We start from the raw sequence: 20,143 nt of genomic DNA, 5'->3' as shown, positions 1-20,143 counted from the left end.
CCCAGAAGAAAAAGCCAGAAGAAAATGTGGGGGTTGGGTTGAAGCAGTGAGCTTGGTCAGCCAAGAGAAAGCCCTGAAGCTGCTGCTCACCTCTGTGCTGGGGGCTCAAAGCTTTGGGCCCTCAGTAATGCCTGTAATACAATAATTGTTTTTTTAAGCTCTTGTGCTGAGAGAATAACAAAATAATTATCTGATTATCCTAACGGATCAATTGAACATCTGTGGGGCGGGATGAGGCCTTCAAGTGAGCTGCTGTTCAGCATGTTTCCATCTTATTGGCCCTATACATTCACTTGTAATCTTGTTTGAATTCTATCCCACCACTACTGTTGGCCATTCAGATGTGCTGCCACGTGGACTTGTTCTCAGTAGAGTAACTGCTTTACCCACAGGGAATAAAATCTGAATTAGTGCAACTTGTCTTGAGAATGCAGGAATGGCCTGAGCTCTGGTTGCTACTGTGCTGCTTTTACCAGGCTGCCACCAAAACACACTTCCAGGGGTACCCCTGGCTGTTATTTCCCCACAGCCTCCTGCAAAACTGGTGCACAGTGGCATGGCCAGAAGTTCAATGCCTTGCTCAAAAAGAGCAGAGTTACCTGTGTGGTGTGGAAAAGGCATAGACAAAACTAAGGCAAATTGCCTGGTTGATGTGTTACCAGATGTTAGCAGGTTGTTCTTGAGCAGAAATGAAGACTTAATGACTATGTTACACACAGGTTTGTGGTATCTAGGTTTAAAGAACTCTGGAACTCTTTGTTAGGGAGACATTTTTTAATTGCAAATGATTTTTTATTAAAATTAGCAGAGATTAATGTGTTTTGTTTTCAGTTTCTTGTGGATTTTTCTGTAGTGTTTGAAGCACTGCTTTGCTTGAGTGCTTTACCATGCAGGCAGTTTAATGATTCAATTGTGTTTTGTTCCTGTGAAAATGTGGAAGTTTGGGAAAAGCAATCACTTAGTCCTGTTAAAAGTGTTTTTGATAAATATTTACTTGTACAAAAGCTGGCCTCATCTAGTATGAGATTAGGGCTTTTCTCTACCTTTACTTCTAATAAAGCAAGGGGAATGTTGAGGCACACTTGATAAATAAAAATGGATTATGGTTACAGTAGATGCAGGTCCTTTTGAGTATCTTCTGTTCAGCAGCTTCCAATGTCATGGAGTCACAGTTTATAGTTCTAGCTTGTTGGTTTTTTTAAATAGAAATTCTATCATTATATAGTTTAATAAAGTTAAATCAGAGTCCACAAAATGGCAAGTTTTGGAATGAACATTATATGGAGAAAACCCAAACTGGCTATATACCCTTAAGACCACAACAAGCTGGTGTCAAATGATGTGTACTCCTCCCCTTTGGCTTGCTCATTTTGTAGGAAGAATCTGATTTACAAGCTATGCTTATAACCAGCTGATTTCTAAGGGTCTTGCAGTGTAATATCTTTTGCTTGTGACTATTTGCAAGACTTACAGTGAATGAGATAATCTTTACAGGTTGTTTGAAGTACAGAATGGATTTTGTGCTTTGTATTTTAGAAGCAATTTTTCCGACATAGCATGTGAAACTAACAGCTTGATAGTGGAATAATCTGCAAGGAGTTCAGTGTGTGTTGGGTGGCAGTTTGTGGGCTGGGTTTTTTTGTAGCTGTAGTAAACAGAGAAGATCAGAAGCAGACTGAAATAGGGAGGAGCATGCAAATTATAATACATCAAAGCTTTTTCAAAATACTGTTTAACTTTCTAGATGTATTCTCTGAACATGTCATCTCATAGAAAAGGGGAAAAACCCCATTGTATGCCAGGAAAAAGTGAAAAAAAGCGTAGGTAATTAAAAATGTAGTCAGATTATTTGATAGCAAATTAGGTAGCGTATAGGAATACAGAGAAGAATCTTGCAATAGAAGATGAGTGATGGATCCAGGGGTCAATAAAACAATCTGAGAAGTAGGAAATCTGGCAGGAATGATGTAGTTGGTTTGGTCAAAGGCAAGACTTTGAGCATGTTTTGTGCAGTGTGCTGAGCCAGGTGATGATGTGGACTTACCCTGGCAGAAAGCAATTCAGTGAGGTTTAGCTGTGACTGGATCCTGAGGGCTCCTGCTGCTCTGTGTCAGTTCACTCTCCTCAGTCCTGACAGGCTGGCTTCTCTGTGCTTGAGGAATTTGCTGTGAAGGGTTGGACTCTGCTTCTATTCAGTGCCCAGTGGTGGGGATTTTGTTGGGCAACCAGTCCAGTAAATATTTCTTAATCTGCCCAGTATACACCATCAGGAAAGGGAGATTTTCACAAACAAAAGACAGACACAGCTCTCCAAACCAGCCTGTAGCACAGATGGGCACTTGGCATGGAGGCAGTGATGTTTAACGGGTGAGTTCGTATCCTGGAGACTTGAATGCCCTTTCCCAAAAGGTTCATATGGTATAATTTTTTTTCTTTTTTTTTTTTTTTTTTTTCCATGCTGTGGGGTGGGGGGGGGTGCTGATCAGGGGGCAAGCTGTGGTGCCTCCCTGAGGGCCTCTGTGCTATTGTTCTCTTGATGCATTACTGGACCTGCTGTGCAGTAGGATGGGTGCTGGCTGGAGCATGGGTGTGCACGGCACTGTCCTTGTGCTTAACAGGATTTTCCTGCATTGTACAGCATTTCCTTTTTCTAATTCACTCCCAGAATAGGTGTGAAGACATCTACGAAGCATGCATTCTCTTTGAGTCTTTACTCCCAAAAGTTTGAAATAAATCACAGGTAGTGTGAGGAAAGAATAACTTAATCTTTCTAGGCAAGTCCTGGGAGACTGTTCTAATATCTCAATAGTTACAGAGCAAGTATAATAACAGGGAACAGAATAAAATCTGGAAGCCATCAAAAAGAATCAAATAGCTATTTTTAGTTTGCTCTTTTTCTTGGGTTTTTGCCTTGCAATGGCAAATTTTCCTGCAGTAAAGATATTTTCAATTGGTGGCTTCAAAGCCTTGCAAGTTTTAATAATATTTCCTTTTTATTGATGTGTGAACTCCTGCTTACACAATAGTATATTTACCCTAAGTAACTGTGTATTGATCTGGCACTTAGTCCTGGCTCACATATTTAACACAAACTGAGAGATTATTCTATATCTTCTATAGTCTCATTCTAGAATAATTCTGTTCTGAAGGGACTCAGCTGTTGAAACTGCAAAGTACAGAGTATTTCTGACTAGTAAGTAATAGGCTTTTCTTGATTTGAAGGTTTACCAGCCTGCTCCCTTAGAGACTGACACATTTGATTTGTCTCCTGTGAGCATGTAACTCTTCCTTGTACCACTCTTTGCCACTTACAATTTAATTAACTCACAGTTGCCAAGTTTTTTTTTTTTTAAAGTAGCCTAAGGCTTCAGCTAAGAAATGTAAAATATGCTCTGCTAATGCCACCTGCTGATGCTGAGAGTACATATCTGTCTGCAGTTATGTTATGTATGCAGTTATCTGTACTTATTATGTATGTACTTATTTTCTGCAAAGTTTTTATGTGCCATCCTGTATACATGCAATGAATAACTTCTCAATGCTTTGTCAGAGTGTTATTTTAGACACATAATAATGAAATACTTCTGGCTCTTACTCCTGTGTGCAGTAATTTCACTTTAGCTCTAGTCCAACTCATAAAGTGCAATTCTGGTTCCTAAAAATAAACAAAAGAACCCAACTTAGTCCTTGTTCTCACTGTTGTGTACTAGTACCATGCATAGTTAAACTGCAGACTTTAAATAAGCTTTCTTTACATTTTTACAAATGTGTCTTACTGTCTCAAAAGTTTCATGTGTCTGTGAAGATAAAACTATTGGGCTTTTGTGTGACACAATCAAGTAGAATTTCATTTCTCTGCCCCAACTTCTTGCTGTCTTTCTCTGTTGCAGAGGACTCATGTATAAAGTGACCCTGGTGATCAGGATCAAAGGGTGCTAAAAAACCCTCCTTTGCTGGAAGTAGTTTTCACTTTTCTGACTGAATGGCAGGCAGGATTGCCACCAGCCCTGAGAGACAGGATGCAGGTACACTGCCCACTGTTTGGATGCGTTTAGCAGTGGATCATTTTTGTTCTAAACCTTGTGTTTAGTTTTCCCTCGTTGCACAGTTCAGTGGGATGCAAACAACTGAAATAATCAAGAGCTGGAATTACTTAGTGTCAACCTGTACATAAACAGTAATTGAGTGATTTTGGACGGGGCTGTGCAAAAGCAGGCCAACACTGAAAGCTGAAGTTACTGAAAACCTGCTTTTCACATTTCCCTCCACTAAGGGCATGGTTTGGGAGCTGGGGAGGGAGAATTGTGATGGATTAGAATGTGTCAGGCATGAGCTTAAACTGTGAATCAGAACTCTGAAACAGAACTAATACCACTTTAGGGGGAAAACAAAGAAAAAAGCTGAGCTATTAGCATCATTAATTTATTTGTGCAGTAACATTTCCTTTGACAAACAGCTCTGTATGTTGAGCATCTGCTTGTTTCAGCCACTATCATGTCCTTCATCTTTATAATTATGGACATAGTAGCTGAAACAAGGTCTGTTTCTTGGGATTAGTGGGATTTTAAAAATATTTAATTACAATTTGTGATTACTTTTTCTCTGGTCAGTCTTAATTGTGTGCTCTGTTGTTCCTCTCATAGGACCCATTTAACTCATCTGATTCAAATAGTTGTCATCAAAGGAGTTGAGGATTTAATGTGCATGCATCTTTTTTTCACTATGTGTTTTTACTTGGAGTTGCAAACATCCCAAATTTCTCTTTACTCATAAGAAAAGAAGGGATCTCTCTTTCTCTCTGTGTTCTTTTGTGGATGTTGTGGCAGATATCTTCGCCTGCCCTCAGGCACTGTGCTACAGCCCTGTGGGACAGTCCATTTGTTGTTTTGGGATCCTGGCTCTTGCCTCCCATGGCTGTGACAAAATTCTCTTCCTGTTGAATATAATTGCTTTTGATTGTTCTTCATTGTTCTTGCTCTGTGTCAGTTTTTTCACTAATTTACAGTAAGAAAAATATTTGGACTCCTGCCTTTTCTTGTGCATTATCTCAGAAACACTCTTTTTGTGGTTTAAAGTGAAAAACTAAGTCAGGACCTCTAACTGGCATCATATCAACCCCTTCAGCAAATGCAATTGTCTGTCACATAGATGGGCCTTCTTATGCAGAAAGATGAGTTTATTTAGCAGAGATGTTAAAGCTGGTTATATTATTCTGTATGTACTTATGAAAGTGAAAAATGTCACTGACAAAAATGCGTCAGGAGTTTAATTTTTTTCTTGTACAAATTATAATTTACTTTGTTGGGTATTTTTTGAGATTTTCTTTTTAATTGAATGTACTAAGAGCAAAAATGAACTTTTATTTTTGTGGACAAGTGCTTATCTGTAAGTTAAATTTGAAAGCCGTCTCTTAATCTTTGGAAAAGAAGCAGTGAAGGAAAGGAAGAGAAGACTGATGAGCTGAGGCTGTTTATCTTGTGTGTGCAGGGGATTTGAGAATGTGATTCTGATGTGTTTTAATTCTTTGAAATTGTTGCTGCAGTAATGCTTTTCTATTTTAATTTTGGATGATGCATGTGTACATAGAACCAACAGAGTATTTCTGACTTTAAAAGTCCCTGCTTGCAGCTGCTTGATCTGCACTTTGCTTTGGACTGAAACAGGTGCTTAACTTGTCCGTCTGCCTCTTATCCTCTCCTCCACCCCACGTGCCTCTGAAGTGGACTGTGAAATGCTGCAGCAGCAGCTGAATATAGTTGTTAAAGGAAATGGAAGGAGAGAGACTCTTGCTTCAGCACAGCAGGAGTCTGCATGTTGTGGAGACCTGCTGCACTCACACAGCTACCATGAAAAGATCGTGTCATTTTAAAACACCACATAAAGGAAAATAGTCTTTAATGATGGACTTTGCTAATACTGAAGAGTAGAATTAGGAAATGTTACAAAAGGTCTAAGCATACCTGGGTTTTTCTTTTCAGTCTAACAGGGGCTGATTGCTGTTGTGTTGGAGCACTTAAGAACAGTCCCATTCTGACAAGTCAAATGAAGGGGTTATATAGTTTCCAAACATTTAATTTTGAGAAAGACTCAAAAGTGTGGTCCAGAGGAAAATAGATCTGATCTGCAAGTACTCCCCAGTGAATGATCCTTCATGTATGAATGTCCAAGATGTATTAAAAATGTGCATACCTGAAACTGGCAGTGTTCAGATGTGTGCAAAAATCAATCAAATTCCTTCTAATCCAGAAATCAGGGTCCAGTTTGCTGGCTGTTTTTGTAGGCATTTTTGAATGTTGCATGCTTACCAACTGAATGCTCAGCCAGCCTTACTTAGCCTGTGAACTCTGAACTCAGTAAGTAGAACAGACTTTTTGTCTGTCAAGTTTTCATTAAATTTTAAAATACATATGCAGGTTTGTGGTGTCAGCAAAGAAAAGAATTCCTTCTGGCAGGATTCATCTTCAGGACTCTGTGCTCTAGGATAACCCTGCTTGAACAGGGAGGTTCAACTACTGTGGTCCCTTCTAGCCTGACCCATTCTGTGACTGCAGAACTTCAGTGCCCATGTTGGTACATTGCAGCTCTCTGTGGAGTTATTTATATCACATAATACCTATTAGCCAGGAGCTGGGGGCTCTGCTCAGTGAAGGCAGATTATTTAGTGTGTGCAGGAGCTGTAAACCTTGTGATGATCATTGTCACAGCTCTCTCAAAAGTGCTTCCCACACAAAGGGCTTCCCTGCCCATAACAAACAGCTCTCAAGCTCGCTGCACATCTCTTCCTAACCTCTTGCTGAGCCTTGACAGGCTGGCACAATGGCAGACTCTGCAGCTGGTTTCCTTTTAATGAACTGGAAATGGCATTACACGGGTGCAGGCTTGGTGTTAACCCCTGATTGATGTGTTATTTCACCAGGTAACTTCCTCTGTGCGTGTGCTAGTGCAGAGCAGGCACGTTCCACTGCACACAATGGCTTCATTCTTCACTAGATAAATATAATGTGAGTAATTGCAGTTCATTATGTAAATTCCTCTGTATGAGACTTTTATGGAGTAGTAATGGATTTTGCAGAATGTTTTTCTCCTACATAGAATGCTGTTTTTTAAAACAATGTAACAGTGTCCATCAGGAGGGAGGCTTCTAAACCTGCAATTTATAACATTTTGTTATAACTTAGTCTAACTTGAACTGGAGAGAACAATGCTGACTATACGAACATCTTACTACCTACTACTGGAAGGTGAAAGGCTGTTTGGTGTGATAACTGCATTGTTATTTTACTATTTATTAAGGATCTACATCATAGAAGGGAAACAAGGGTGGAATTTAAAAGGAAAGAAAGAATAGCCCCTAAATAAAGGGAAACATATGGGAGAATTAAGAAGATGTGATGGAGAAGAGGAGAATTGAGGTCTAGAGGCACCATTGCTTGTGGTAATATTGGAAAAATATCTAAAACACAGGAAACATCTTGGTATATTCCAAATTTATAGGGTTTAAGTATTTCCCTCCCCATGTATATGTCAGTACTGGTACAGAGATAACAACAAATATTTGAATATAATAATAGAAGAGCATTCCAGTGTGAAAAATAGGAACAGATCTTCTGTTGGTAAAGCATAATTAAGAATGAAATATAAAAGGACTGAAAGGTATCCCTGTTAACCTGATATTATTTTTTTTCCCTGACAGTATGGTTTTAAATCCCATCTTATATTTTACTGCAGATTTCTGCCTAAGTTTTGCATTCTGGCATGTAGAAAAAAACCCAGTCAAATGAAAAAAAAAGAGCTGGCAACTCATATGCCTGATTACAGTAGTTTTTAAATGGTAGAAAAAAACCCAGTCAAATGAAAAAAAAAAAGAGCTGGCAACTCTTATGCCTGATTACAGTAGTTTTTAAATTAATCTTTTCTGCTTGGAATAATGTGGAATGGCCTTTGTTTCTGGGCAATAATAACTGAAAATGTGAAAATCTTACGTTTTATTTCTGTTGGGTTATTCTGTTTTGCAAATAGAGGAGAGATTCTTTGGTCCTTACATTGATTGATAACACCAAGATGCAGTTGTGTCAGTCAGCTCCATGGAAAAAAAAGTTGCCCAAGTTTGTAAAGACAGATCTTTGTTGTGTCCTGGTGAATTCCAGCCAATACTGTGACATATCTGGAGGGCCCTGACAGGTTTCCAATCTAACAGTGTCCCTAAAATATTGATGTATACAGAACGGCAGCCTTTGTGTGTTTTTGATATAGCTGAGATCCCTGCATACTGAACAAAAACTGTTAATAAGGGAAATAGTTTCAACATAGTTAGAAAAGCAGCTCAAGTCTATAAATGAGTGAAAGGAAAACCCAGATAACACAGCTGCTCTGTGTAATGGCTAGCCTGTCTTCAAACAACTCGACTGTGAAATGATGCAAGCCTTGAGATTATTACTTTTCCCCGTTGGCAATTTGTATGCTTGAACAGCCTGTGCTCTACTATATTTCAGTCTCAGGATGGGGGTGGCAGGATGCTGGGGGGTGCATATTGTGCCAGTTGTGGTAAAAAAGGGCAATTAGGGCACTCAATTTTTTTAAAATAAATCCCTAGTCACTTCATCTACAATTCTTCAAAATGCATAACACCGGCTCTCTGGGTGGTACGGCAAGGCAGGATGCCCAGAAAGATGACATGTGTTGTCTTCAACTACTGCAGTTTCCTGGTCTTACTGCTTCACGAAATATGTAACTGCTGCTCTAAAAAGTGCTCCTTGAAGTGTGGGCTGCTGTCAGATCTGCCTCTCGCTGCCAGCAGGCTGTGGGCTCAGATGTTACCCAGGGTGCTGTGAAGGAGCTCATCTTGGCTGAAGGACTGGAGTTGACTCTGTGCATCTGTAGGTTAAAGACGGGGCATGTACTGATTGCATCCAGAGTACCTAAAGGTTGTCTTGGGAAACTGAAGCTTTTTATTTACTCAGTTTAGGAGAGCTTATCTCTTCAGAGCTCTGCAGTTTCTCAGCTGTGTGTTATGACTGTCTTGCTTTGCCTGAGAGTAATTAGTTTGGTTCAGCAAACCTACCAGACTACTGACTACTAGGACAAAACTGTTAGAAAGAAGTGCCACTGAACTGTTGCAGTTTTCCTTGATAACAAAAACATCACAGTATTGCTTTCCTTTCACAACTAAAAAAAGGTCTGGCTTTAGATTTTAAAGCTTGAGTAAGGAGCTTCCTAGAACAGCTGCTTGGGATGAGGATTTTAAGCAGAGTGAGTAGGTGACACCCCAGGTGGAGATTCCCTGGGGAGAAGTGACACCCCAGGGAATCAGCAGTGCACTGGTGAGTGGGTCAGGGGGCTCATGGTGATGGATGGCAGTGCTGCCCTCAGGGGCTTGTGGCTGTAGCCCTTGATTACGAGGCAAGTGCCACAGGACATCACTTCAGAAGGCTTTTCATGGAGTTCTGACACCTCCTGCTCTGGAGACTGAGCAGCTTTTGCAGTTCAGGTTTATGGTAATTTGAGAGAGAACTGAGCATAGGCTGTGATTTACATGGCTGTGTCTTCTCCAGCAGCCTGTAGGAACCAGAAGGGTAGCTAGGATGAAATAGTCTTCATTATACGTTTATAAAGGAGGATGGAAACATGGAATTTAGGGATCCAAGTAGCTGGGAAACTGTTTAAGGAATTTGATGTGTTTTTTGAGAAAATGGGTGGTACCTTTCTGTGCTTGGGAAAAGTAGGACTTGAACAAGATAAAGGTGAGAACTGAAAAATAGGGAGCCTTATTTTACATGTACCAAAACATGCATCAGGTTGTATAATGCTCAGGAGAAGCTCTTGGAGTCTGATACCTTTCCTGTGTCCTTCTTGTCTGTCTTTTTTGTAAACATTGACAAGATAGCATATTGCTTTTTATCTTGGCAGCCCTCAGCTAGTTAAAAAAAAAACCAAAAAACCAAAACACTTTGAGGAAAGTTAAGAAGTCCATCCACCATTGAAATGTAAACAGTTATTTCTAGCAACAGCTGAGAAGTGGAGGGCTGAGAACTGCACAACCTTTTTATTCTTATTTTTGAGGTCCCTGATAAATGGCACATGTAATAAAACATCCCCTTTGGATTGTCACTGGTGTTGTCACTGGCCTTTGCTCAAATATTGCATTGAATCCATTATCTAAATCTACTTTATTGGTCCCAATTGAAGATTAGCAAAAGTATTTTCACAGCATAAAAAAAACTCTGAACCAAACCAGCCCCCTTCCCTGCCAAACTGCAGCCCTCCAAACCCACAAAATATTGGGGTGGGAAAAATGTGATAATAAGTTTGACTCAGAAATTTTGTTTTTTCTGTATTTTTTCTAAAATGTATCTAGTATTGTGTGCTTATAAGTAAAATTGTAGTATAAATTAGTATTTGGGTGGTGATTTTTTTCCTTTTCTTTTTATGGATAGGAAGGATGACTATATTATAGCCTGAACTTGTTAGTATTAATGTTTAAAATGGAGTGATGCATTAAAAAGTAATAAGCACAGCAGTCTGTGTCTGTTGCAATGTTAGTGACACTATGATGGATTAACAGCCCGTAAAATAGAAATGCATGCTCTGGCAAATATTTTACCTAACACTTATTAGTATATTTATGGGTATCAATTTTACTTTTACTTTGCATCTTTTAAGCATAATCATGGTTTAATATATTTTAAAAACCTACAGACCTATAAATCTGCTAGTCTGCAGGTGTGAACTTTCCATGATGTGTAATGTCAAGTTATATTATTAAAGTAGAATTAGAATTTAAGCATTATACACAAGCCAGAATTTGAAAACCCAGAATAAGAAACTAGATAGTTGTTCTGGTGTTTTTTTTCCTGTGTTGGGGTATTTTGTGTGATGTTGGAATCATTCATTATGCCCAAGTCCACTTTTCCACTTTAGAGTAATATAGGAGTGCCCTAATAATAGATGGTTTCATCTGTCTCAGCAGCCAGATGCCATCAATTAATGCTCACCAGAACAAGAATGCACTTGCACTGGTGGGAAAAAATGCAATCTTAAATTTGATTCTTACCCAAGGTGACAGTAACCCCTTAAGAAATGAAACTTGATTTGCATAAACCAGCAACTCTTAAATAGGTTTTATCAGCTTGCTATTGTGACCTTAAGACAAATAATGACTTGCTTACACTCTTCTTGAAGTTAAGTCAATTTCAAATTCTGGAAAGCTAAGAAATTTTCTTAGCGCTCCCCAGTATTATTTTAGACCTTCTTGAAATCTCTTTTTTTTTTTTTGGTAGTTCCTGGTAGCCTTTCTCTGCAACTAAGATCAGATATGTAAGCCTAATAGCTTCACAGGATACTTGATTCTGTTGATATATATTATTTTCCTTATGCTACAATTTAATGGAATTCATTACCACAGTGTGTCACTTTTTAATACATACTATTTCCAAATTGAGATAACTTTCCTTTTGAGATAACTTTGATTTTCAGGATAAGTCAATGTTCACAATAAATGAAAAAGGCTCAACAAAGTGATAGAGCAGAGGTGGATCACAGGTTAGCAACTGCTGCCATGGAATTATACAAAATCCATTTTCTGTACTCAAGAAGCAGAACTGTGGTGAATATCAGAGAAAGAAGCTGGCAGTTTAGTCAAGACTTCATAAAAGTCACTTTCCCACCACAAAATTCATACTTGTGGTGTAGGAATTAATTGGAGAGTGACAGAATTATGGCCCTCTGAAGTACCTTATGGCTCTATGTAATTACTTGACACGGCCCTGTTTCTTGGATTAAAAGCCATGGTATGTTTTCCACTTGGAAATATGAATGTTATTTTGAAAATAATTGCATGCCAACCTAAAGTTTGCTGGTTGCTTTCAGCTGAGTGGTTGGAACCTTGACCTCCCTGATGACAATGGCTCCACAGATGTCACTTCATCTCCTGCTGCAGAAGGTGCCCCTTTGACAGTGGCTGCTCAGGGCTGTTGCTCCTCCTCCCCCCTCGAATACATCATTTCAGGCACCCAGTGCTTGTGTCACCAACCCTGCCGAGATCTGGAGTAAAGGCAATGCTTTTCCTCACCCTTGAAGTTGCAGAAAGGGTCCCTCCAAGTGGCTTTGAGGAATTTGTAAGGTCTGGGGGGGAACATTCACAGGCCATTATAGGCACGACCAGGGTTTCATTCTAGAGCATAGACAGTAATAGATTCACACTTAAATGTGCTGTGACCTCTAGTCTTTTTTTTTTTTTTTTTAATTGTCAGAGAAAGAGTGCTAGGTAGGTTTGTTTCCATAGCATTCTGTCCATTATATCAGAGCTCTTAATTACAATTTCTCATTTTTAAGTCCTATCTTCAGTTTGCAGGTATTTTGAATTCATTGAAAGCATTAGCATTTACAGCCTAGCACCAGCTTTGGGAGTAAAAAGATAGTTTATTTGCTTAGAGAAGAGTTCATTTCCCAGCGTGAAACACTTGAAAGAAACCAAAGGCAGACTTTGTCTTAATAGTTGAAAATTCAAAATAAATGAAGCTTATGTAAAATGGCAGTAACAGACTAGAGCTACAGTGGACTGCTGAAATTGGATTTGGGTAGCTATAAACATAATTAGCTTAAAGCATTCTAGCTTGCCATGCAGTGTGAGCTCTCATAGGCTGGGATTGATAATGCTTTGCTCTTTTGCATTTTAACTCCTTGTGGAGATTCAAAAGCCAGCTGATCTTAGGCTTTGTGGAAGCGAAATTAACCACGCGTTCCTTGGGGGGTTATTGCAAACTGTGAGCTTTATTGGGTGTGGAAGTGTGCTAAAGATAACGTGACAGTAACCTAAAATGCTGTACTACCAACATGCTAATTAGGATTGTATATTAGTATTTTTAAAAATCTTTAGAGATTTGTATTTCTAGTTGTGTAAATGATTGATTACATGTAAACATTGGTTGTGCATGCTCTTAATGCTCTCATGGATGAAATACTAGTGCTTGATTTGACCTGAACAATATACACAAACAAGGTGATAATATTGTAAAGTTGCATATAAGAAATACTGATGCGGTTCAGAATTTCTGCAAGATTTTTGTTTCTCCAAAACACGAGCTCATGCCCATTATGTGAAGCTGTGCTCATTTAAACCAAAGTAATGCTTCTTGACCTCGGTCTTTGCTGTAAGTGGGTTGGAATTGGTCAATAACTTGGCATTCCCACACTAGTGGAACACTTAGATTTATACACGAGACCTCCATAAAAGTCTAGGAATACACATTCTGTGTGTAATGTGATTTCCTAGAAGCTCCAGAATAGGCTTCACGTGCAGCCTCCTGCTCTTCCTCAGATCTTTGGATCACTCGGAACAAGCGAGCCTGTGTTCTCACAGCAGGCAAACACTGCTCGATGAGTGCTTCCACCACTGGGCTGCTTCCAAATAATAAATTCAGAACCTTCAGATTTTGCCTTTCATCTGACAGCCACAAGCTTTGCAAAGCTGAGATAACTTTTGTTATCCCTCTACTTCTCCTACTTCTATTTTCCATGAGTGAGTGTATGTGAAACATTCTGCTTACACAGAAGTAAGGGAAAGTTTCATAGACTTGTTAAAGGCTGAAAGGATTTTTACCGTGATATTATAATTGTTTACTGTATGAGGAGACTCTATATTATTTCAATTTTCCCCTCTTTATTCTTCCACTGCTTTTATTTAAGGGATATTTTTTGAAATTAAGTATTTCAAACAAGAATAAGAATGGATAATTTAGTCTGTTAAATAAAAAAAATCACTGTGGAGAACACATCTGAGGATTATAATCTTAGTATTTAGAAGTGCAGAGGAATGTAGTACAAAGCAAGTATTAATACCACATCATGCAGAGTAGTTACAGCTTTTCTATTTTTGCAGTATCTGAATCTTCTAATATATGGAATGAAGATAAACTGACTTATTTCCTTTCTTGTATTCTTTTTAAAATATTAATTTCCAGTGGAGGTGTCTTACATCTTCAACAAGGCTTTTAGTACTTCAGGCTTCTGTATTTATTACTTCTGTTTAGAACTCATTGTAGATAAGCATCTGAAAAAAGAAATACAATAAACATTTGTGTTAATTATATAATTTCCTCCTACCCTTCTCCCCTGCACCATATGTTCTCTTCTCTGTATGGCTCTCAATTGACTTTTATTAGGGTTTGATACGTGTCTAATCAGAGACCTCAAAGTACATGCTGATGATTCAGTTGTGACCCTGTTTCTGTACCCTTTCATAAGTGCAAATATACCTGGAGGTAAAAGAAAAGAACAAGGGGATTAATTAATCAGGTAGTTGTTATGTGTATTTATATATGGGACTTTGCCTTAGTCTGTAGTCTCTACTTCAGCCTTTGTGTCATATCTCACATATCCCCTTGACCTGGATGTTTTGATTGCTTATTTGTGGGTTGGTTTGATTGTTTTTTGTTTTTCCCCCAATCCCTTGTTTATTTTCTTGAATGTGGTCCTGTGAAAAACCTTTGGGGATTCATCAAGTTTCTCTGCCCTTGTCTATGACTTTCCATTACAACATTTGAGTCACATACCCAAGTTTTATTTCTACTTTCATGGGGAAAACAGCTTCTTTCATTTTCTGTGAGATACCAAAATGAACCATTGTGCTTGATCATCAAGGACACAGCAGAAAATTAGTTGCAGTTTTTTATCCTTTAAAAATGAGAGGCCAGGAGCAGGGAGATGCAACTTAATATACTTGTATGAGGAGCTCTACTTCAGAGACCAGAGGCATGTAAGGAGGTTACCTGCACTTTCTGCTGAGATGCACTTTGGTTTCTGAATGTATATTTGCTATGTGCATAAGTGCTTTCCTTCTCTGGTCAGTTATCTGTGCATATACTTTTCTAGTGGGACCAGAAATTATTCCAGATTCAGTAGTTGTTTATAACAGCATAAGGACATGATAGAAATGCCACATTACTTCCAAAAGAGAAATTCACTACTATGCTTTGAAACTGGGCTTTCTGCTGCCTTTGCTCCAGGACATCAGAAGGCTGGAGCAAATAATGAAACACATTGCTCTATCCCCAGTAAAAAGGACTGAAACTCTCCACCAGAAGTTACCACTTCTTTTTCCTGTGCTTTTCTTGGTCCTTCGTTATGCAAACCCACTTAGGGAAAGTTTCTGCATCCTGATGGGAGCAACATGGGAGAAATGCTGACATGAATTTTGAATCTGGTGTCATGACTGCAGTGATCTGCATACCAGGAATAGTCAGCAGTGGTCAGGCCAGGACACAGCTGCAGACAGGCTGTGGTGTCACCTGTGGTGGTTTGTGGGTGTTATGGTTCAGGTTTGATTTCCATTCACTGAATGGTCGGGAGGAGCTGATTTCCTGCATGGACAAGCCCAGTGTGCATTAATGAAAGGTGCTGAAAGCACTCTGAGGTATAGTGTACACACGTGTTAACACAAAAGAAGCTTGTTCTTTCAAGCAAAAAATTATTTTCCAAGTGAATTTAATCTTAGACTAGCAATAGTACAAATACAATTTTTGTATTAAACGAGTGTGTGTCCAGTTTTGCAAGATGCATAAACTGTAGGTCTGATATAGTATTGAATGTATGATAAATGTAAACAAAGTCAAGGTTTGATGAATGACTTTATCATCTTTTATTGCCAATTAGTGATGGGTTAAATCTATGTTAAATTTTGCTGGCCTCTTGAACACAGGCATTTGTGTGCTTTCAAAAAGCTTCCAGTAGTGCTTTCAGAAATAAAGGTGACTGTTACTTGCCATAAGGGCACTGTGTTGGCTTGAAGCAGATAAGGATCTTTGTTAACATAAGAACTGTTTGAATCTCACCAAATGAGCTTATGTATTTACTGCCTGACAGCGTTCAGCATGTAATAAGGAGTAAACAGCACAAGTATTGAGACATTCACCCATTTCTGTTTCTTTTCTGGCTTTGGAAAGATACTATTGTTTATGTAATATGTTCAAAGGAGCACATAATTGATTATATACAGTTAGTCAGCCATGTGCATTTTTACATTTCTGCCTGTAGGTAAGCTGAACACCTGGTGACATGGCAGCATGTTTTAAACACTGCTTAGGAAATCCACAGTAACAGCACAGATAATAGGACTTTCAAAATGGTTCAGTAATAAACAAAATAAATGTTCCTTTTAAGAATTTTTCTTTATTGCCTTTATACAAAGGTATTAGAACAGAGGGAAATGTGATCTATTTACTGTTCATGGTGGGGATGGCTGGTGGGTGGTGAAAGTTGCAGGGTGCAGTGCTACTCTGTTCTGCACAGTTCCCCTGTTAGTCTTTCTATCTTTAAACTTCTCATTTCTTCTGAGAAAGCAGGAAGCTTTTGTCAGCTAGATATTGAATAGAGGTTTTGATATTTAAAGCAAACTGTTCAGTGCTCTTAGAGATGTTAATATGGAAAGAAATACAGGTAATACATCTCGAGCTTCAAGACAGAAAATGTTAAGATAAGGACAGTGTACAAAGGCAGAGTGAATATTTTGAGGTGTTAATTCTAACTACAGAGGGAAGAAACTAGAATTCTGGAGCGGACACTGGAGCTATATTGTAGGATGCAAGGATGACTCAGCCCGTGCTCAGATCATGGTCTTGCCATACTTGTTTACATTAAAGTTCAGTTGCTATTTTAAGTCTGCACATTTAGTAGAGAAGAAGGTGAGAAAAAAGCAGAGGGAGAAGAATAAAAGTGAAAGGAGGGGAGGGTATATTTTAAAATGCAACAACAACAAAAATACCTGGACCAATCCCTCCTGCTCCGTACGCTGCTCTCTCAGTGGAAGAGCTTGTAATCCTATATTTGCTATATCAAGAGGATTCTTCTATGAGCACAAATTAATAATTTATTCATCGGCTGGAGTCAGCCCGCATTGATTTACTTATGCTGCATTTCTTTTCATTCATAAGCCTTTGCCGGTCCCGAGCTCTCGGAGAGTGACTTGCTGCAGTGCTCCGGCGTGGGAGGAAGCAGCAAACGCGTCTTTATGCACAAGGACAGGCTTCCTACCACTCGATTAAATGTGCGAGCCTGACCGAGAGCCGGGGCTCGCTCCGGGAAGCCGCCGCTGCCGGGCGATGCTGCCCGGGCCGGGAGCGCCGCTCCGCTCCCGCCTCCCGCCCGCGCCCGCCCCGGTGCGGCGCCGCGGCCGGGATGCTCCGGGCACCGCACGGCGCTGAGCTCCGAGCAGCCTTCGCCTCTCCGGGCTGTGTGACAGACAGGAGCTTGTCATGCAGCCGTGCCCTGCCTGAATCGCTCTCCGGTGGGTGTGCGCGGCCCCACGCCCCCGCCCCTGCCGAGCCCTCCCAAGCTCAGCCCCCGGCAATGTGCAGCGCTCTCTTCTCGCCTTCCTGGAAGGGCTCAACTACACTTTCAGCTCCTCCAGACTTTCTCTGCTTTTGCCGTACCCTCCCTCTGGTCCAGCTCCTCCTGTGCCTGCCTCTCTGTCTCGGCGCTATCCCGTTAAAAGGCTGCTGATCCTGCTCCGCTGAACCAGTGCTCTGGCTGGCTTGATCTGGGATGAAGGCTGGAGGTTATCGGCGAGGGAAAGGAGAACTCTAGGCAGCTTTCCATTTGCAAAGTGAGCAGTAATTGCAAGAAGACAGCCTCCCCAGCTGGAATCAATAGTCTGCTTTCTTGCTGCTAAGGGCACTTTGGAGCAGCAGTAGGTCACTGAAGTAACTTCAGCACACTGCTGACTGCGGAGTTGTAAAGAACTACATGCAAGTGGCTGCAGTAGTGCTGGGAAAACGCTTTGCTGTTACCAGGGACACAATAGTTTTCAAGTCATTAGAGCTTCGATTCTGGTCCGCTCCTTCCATTACACAGAGAGGGTCATTCTTTGGAGGAGTGAGGATGGAGCTGTGAATTTTTCTCTTCCAGTGTCTCCTTCTAGTGGAAGGGGGTAAGAGTGGGGGAAAAGAAGCTTTTAGAAACAAACCCCCACTGCTGCTGAACTCAGCTTCACTTGAATTTCCCCAAACCTTTCCAGGCAAAGAGAGGCACAATGCCAGAGAACCTGAATTTTCTTCGGGGTTTTGGGGGTTTTTTCTTTATCTTCTGGACAGCTCTTAACACAGCCTTAGTGGATGTGGTTGGATCGGAGCAGCAGATCCCCTTGTCAGTGTAAGTGCTTTCATGCTATTCCTCTCAGGGCCATGCTCAAGGATGAGAACTTGGCTGCTCAAGTTCTCCTGTTTTAGTATTGCAGATATTTGGCTGTTCCAGGGCACCTTTGCTCCTCTGTCAGCTGTGTTTAAAGTGGTTGTCTCCAAGGTGCTTGGCACTACTTTAATTTTATTGTAGGAGCATGTGTTGGTGGAGTATGTGGCCACTGAGTTTTAAGTGCTTGTGTTTACTGAAATTGATGCTGTTAACACTTTCTCATGTGGGACTTTATCATTCAGAACTGTTTTGCCATTTTATCTGCTATTTTCCTTTCAATGCATATATGTTATGTTGTGCCAAAGCACGTTTCTGTAGAAGTTAATTCCTTAAATTTTAATGGTTCAGGTTGGTAGTTTCACATCAGAGGCCTTACCTTATCACAGGGTCTGGTTTGTGCTTATACTTGTACAGCTTCACTGATCCTTTGCTGTGCTTAGGTTCCTTAGTGAGCTCTCTAATGCAAAATTGCTCGGATCCTTCCGAGTGCAGCTGAAGCTGTTACAGTCTCTGTTGCTAGCTCTGACATGTGTATTACATTTCTTCCTGTCTCTTTTTTTTTTTTTTTTTCTTCACAGTGTAAAGCTCTGGGCCTCAGCATTTGGTGGAGAGATCAAATCTATTGCAGCCAAATACTCAGGTTCCCAGCTCCTACAGAAGGTAAGGATTTCTTTGGTTGTAATAAGGAAGGTTTTAACAGAGAAAATGGAGGCAGATTTAATTTTTAAATGAAAAGGAAAGCAGTGCTGTGTGTGCTTTTGTCCAAGATCTATTTTTGTATTGCATACTAGTCCCTGATGACTCTTTGCATTGCACTGCACTATCTGTAGGCTCCTTGCTTAACCTGATATTTTTCTGTTGGAATGACTTTTTTTTTCCATTGGAAAGTAAACTCCAACACTTATTTCTAGTAGCCTAGGCTTCAGCCCAGGTTGCAGGTGTTTAGTCTGGTTGCTGCATTGTGATGATGATGATGATGTTTCTGTGCAGAAACAGCTGTTTCTTATGAAAGATGTTAACTTCATTCAAGGAGCAGAATTAGTGCATATTGTATTATTTTCACCCTGGGCTCTGTGTACACAATGCACTGTATCAGGAGAAGGCGGCTGCACTGTTGTTTGTCATCTCTGCAGTTTTTACAATGCCATTATTCCCCCAATCATCTCAACCCAGTGCTGAGATGTATTACATCATTACAGATAAGAGGAATGAATGTGGTTATCTTCTTGCTCAGCTGCACAGCTGGGTAATAAGGTGGTGAAGTATAGCAAAAACTTGAGAAATTGGTATAAGTCTACATAATTGGGACAGAGGGCAATGAAAAAGCAGATTTGAATATTAGGTATATATCAAGGACTCTGTTTAATTTAAATATGCAACCTATAGTAAACTTCTGTATTGTGGACAATTTATTTTTACAAGAGTTGCAAAAAAAAAAAGAGAGAGTAAGAGGAACATGTTAGACTAAGACTGCTATTTTGGGGCATTTTTAACAAGTGATTCTCAAAATGCAATATGTAAATGCAAAAACATTGAGACATTCACTGATCAAAAACACTCATTCAACCCATATATTAAATTTCTTCTGAATTTTTGTAGACATGATTTTTAGTTCTGAGTAACACTAATTTTATTTTTTGTCTGATTGTGAAGGAAATTATTCCTTGAGCTTTTAGCATTTATTTCGAAAGGCTTATATATGTGTGAAATTATATAACAGTATGTGCAGCAGCTGAAATAAAAAGCTTGTGCTATCCTTTAAAATGAAAGCAACTGGCTTTAGTAATTACTAAAGACATAGGAGTTCTTTAGAAGCTTGTCTTTTCAAATTTGTATACCCAGGACTGTAAAACATGAATTTCATTAAGTGAAAATACTGAGCTATTAAGAACAAAAATATTTGCGGTCTCTTACTGCCTTTCAAGGCCTTTAGATGGCTTCGCTTCAATATGTTGGGCAAACT

General features: G+C 39.8%; 1 protein-coding gene across 1 annotated transcript in view; it reads left to right on the top strand.

The window, feature by feature from the left end:
• Positions 1-2,246: 2,246 nt before the first annotated feature.
• The window catches only part of CACNA2D3 (calcium voltage-gated channel auxiliary subunit alpha2delta 3), a 408,036-nt gene continuing 390,139 nt past the window's right edge, over positions 2,247-20,143 (top strand). Inside the window, exons 1-2 of the mRNA XM_041425790.1 lie at positions 2,247-2,367; positions 18,759-18,840. Of these exons, the coding sequence (XP_041281724.1) occupies positions 2,345-2,367; positions 18,759-18,840 (105 nt within the window). The 5' untranslated portion in view covers positions 2,247-2,344. The remainder of the gene's footprint in view (positions 2,368-18,758; positions 18,841-20,143) is intronic.

Source organism: Onychostruthus taczanowskii, unplaced genomic scaffold (genome assembly GCF_017590055.1).
Source record: "Onychostruthus taczanowskii isolate IOZ18803 unplaced genomic scaffold, ASM1759005v1 scaffold9, whole genome shotgun sequence".
Lineage (NCBI taxonomy): Eukaryota > Metazoa > Chordata > Aves > Passeriformes > Passeridae > Onychostruthus > Onychostruthus taczanowskii.
The sequence above is the reverse complement of the archived record's forward strand: the minus strand, read 5'-3'. Positions and strand labels throughout refer to the sequence as shown.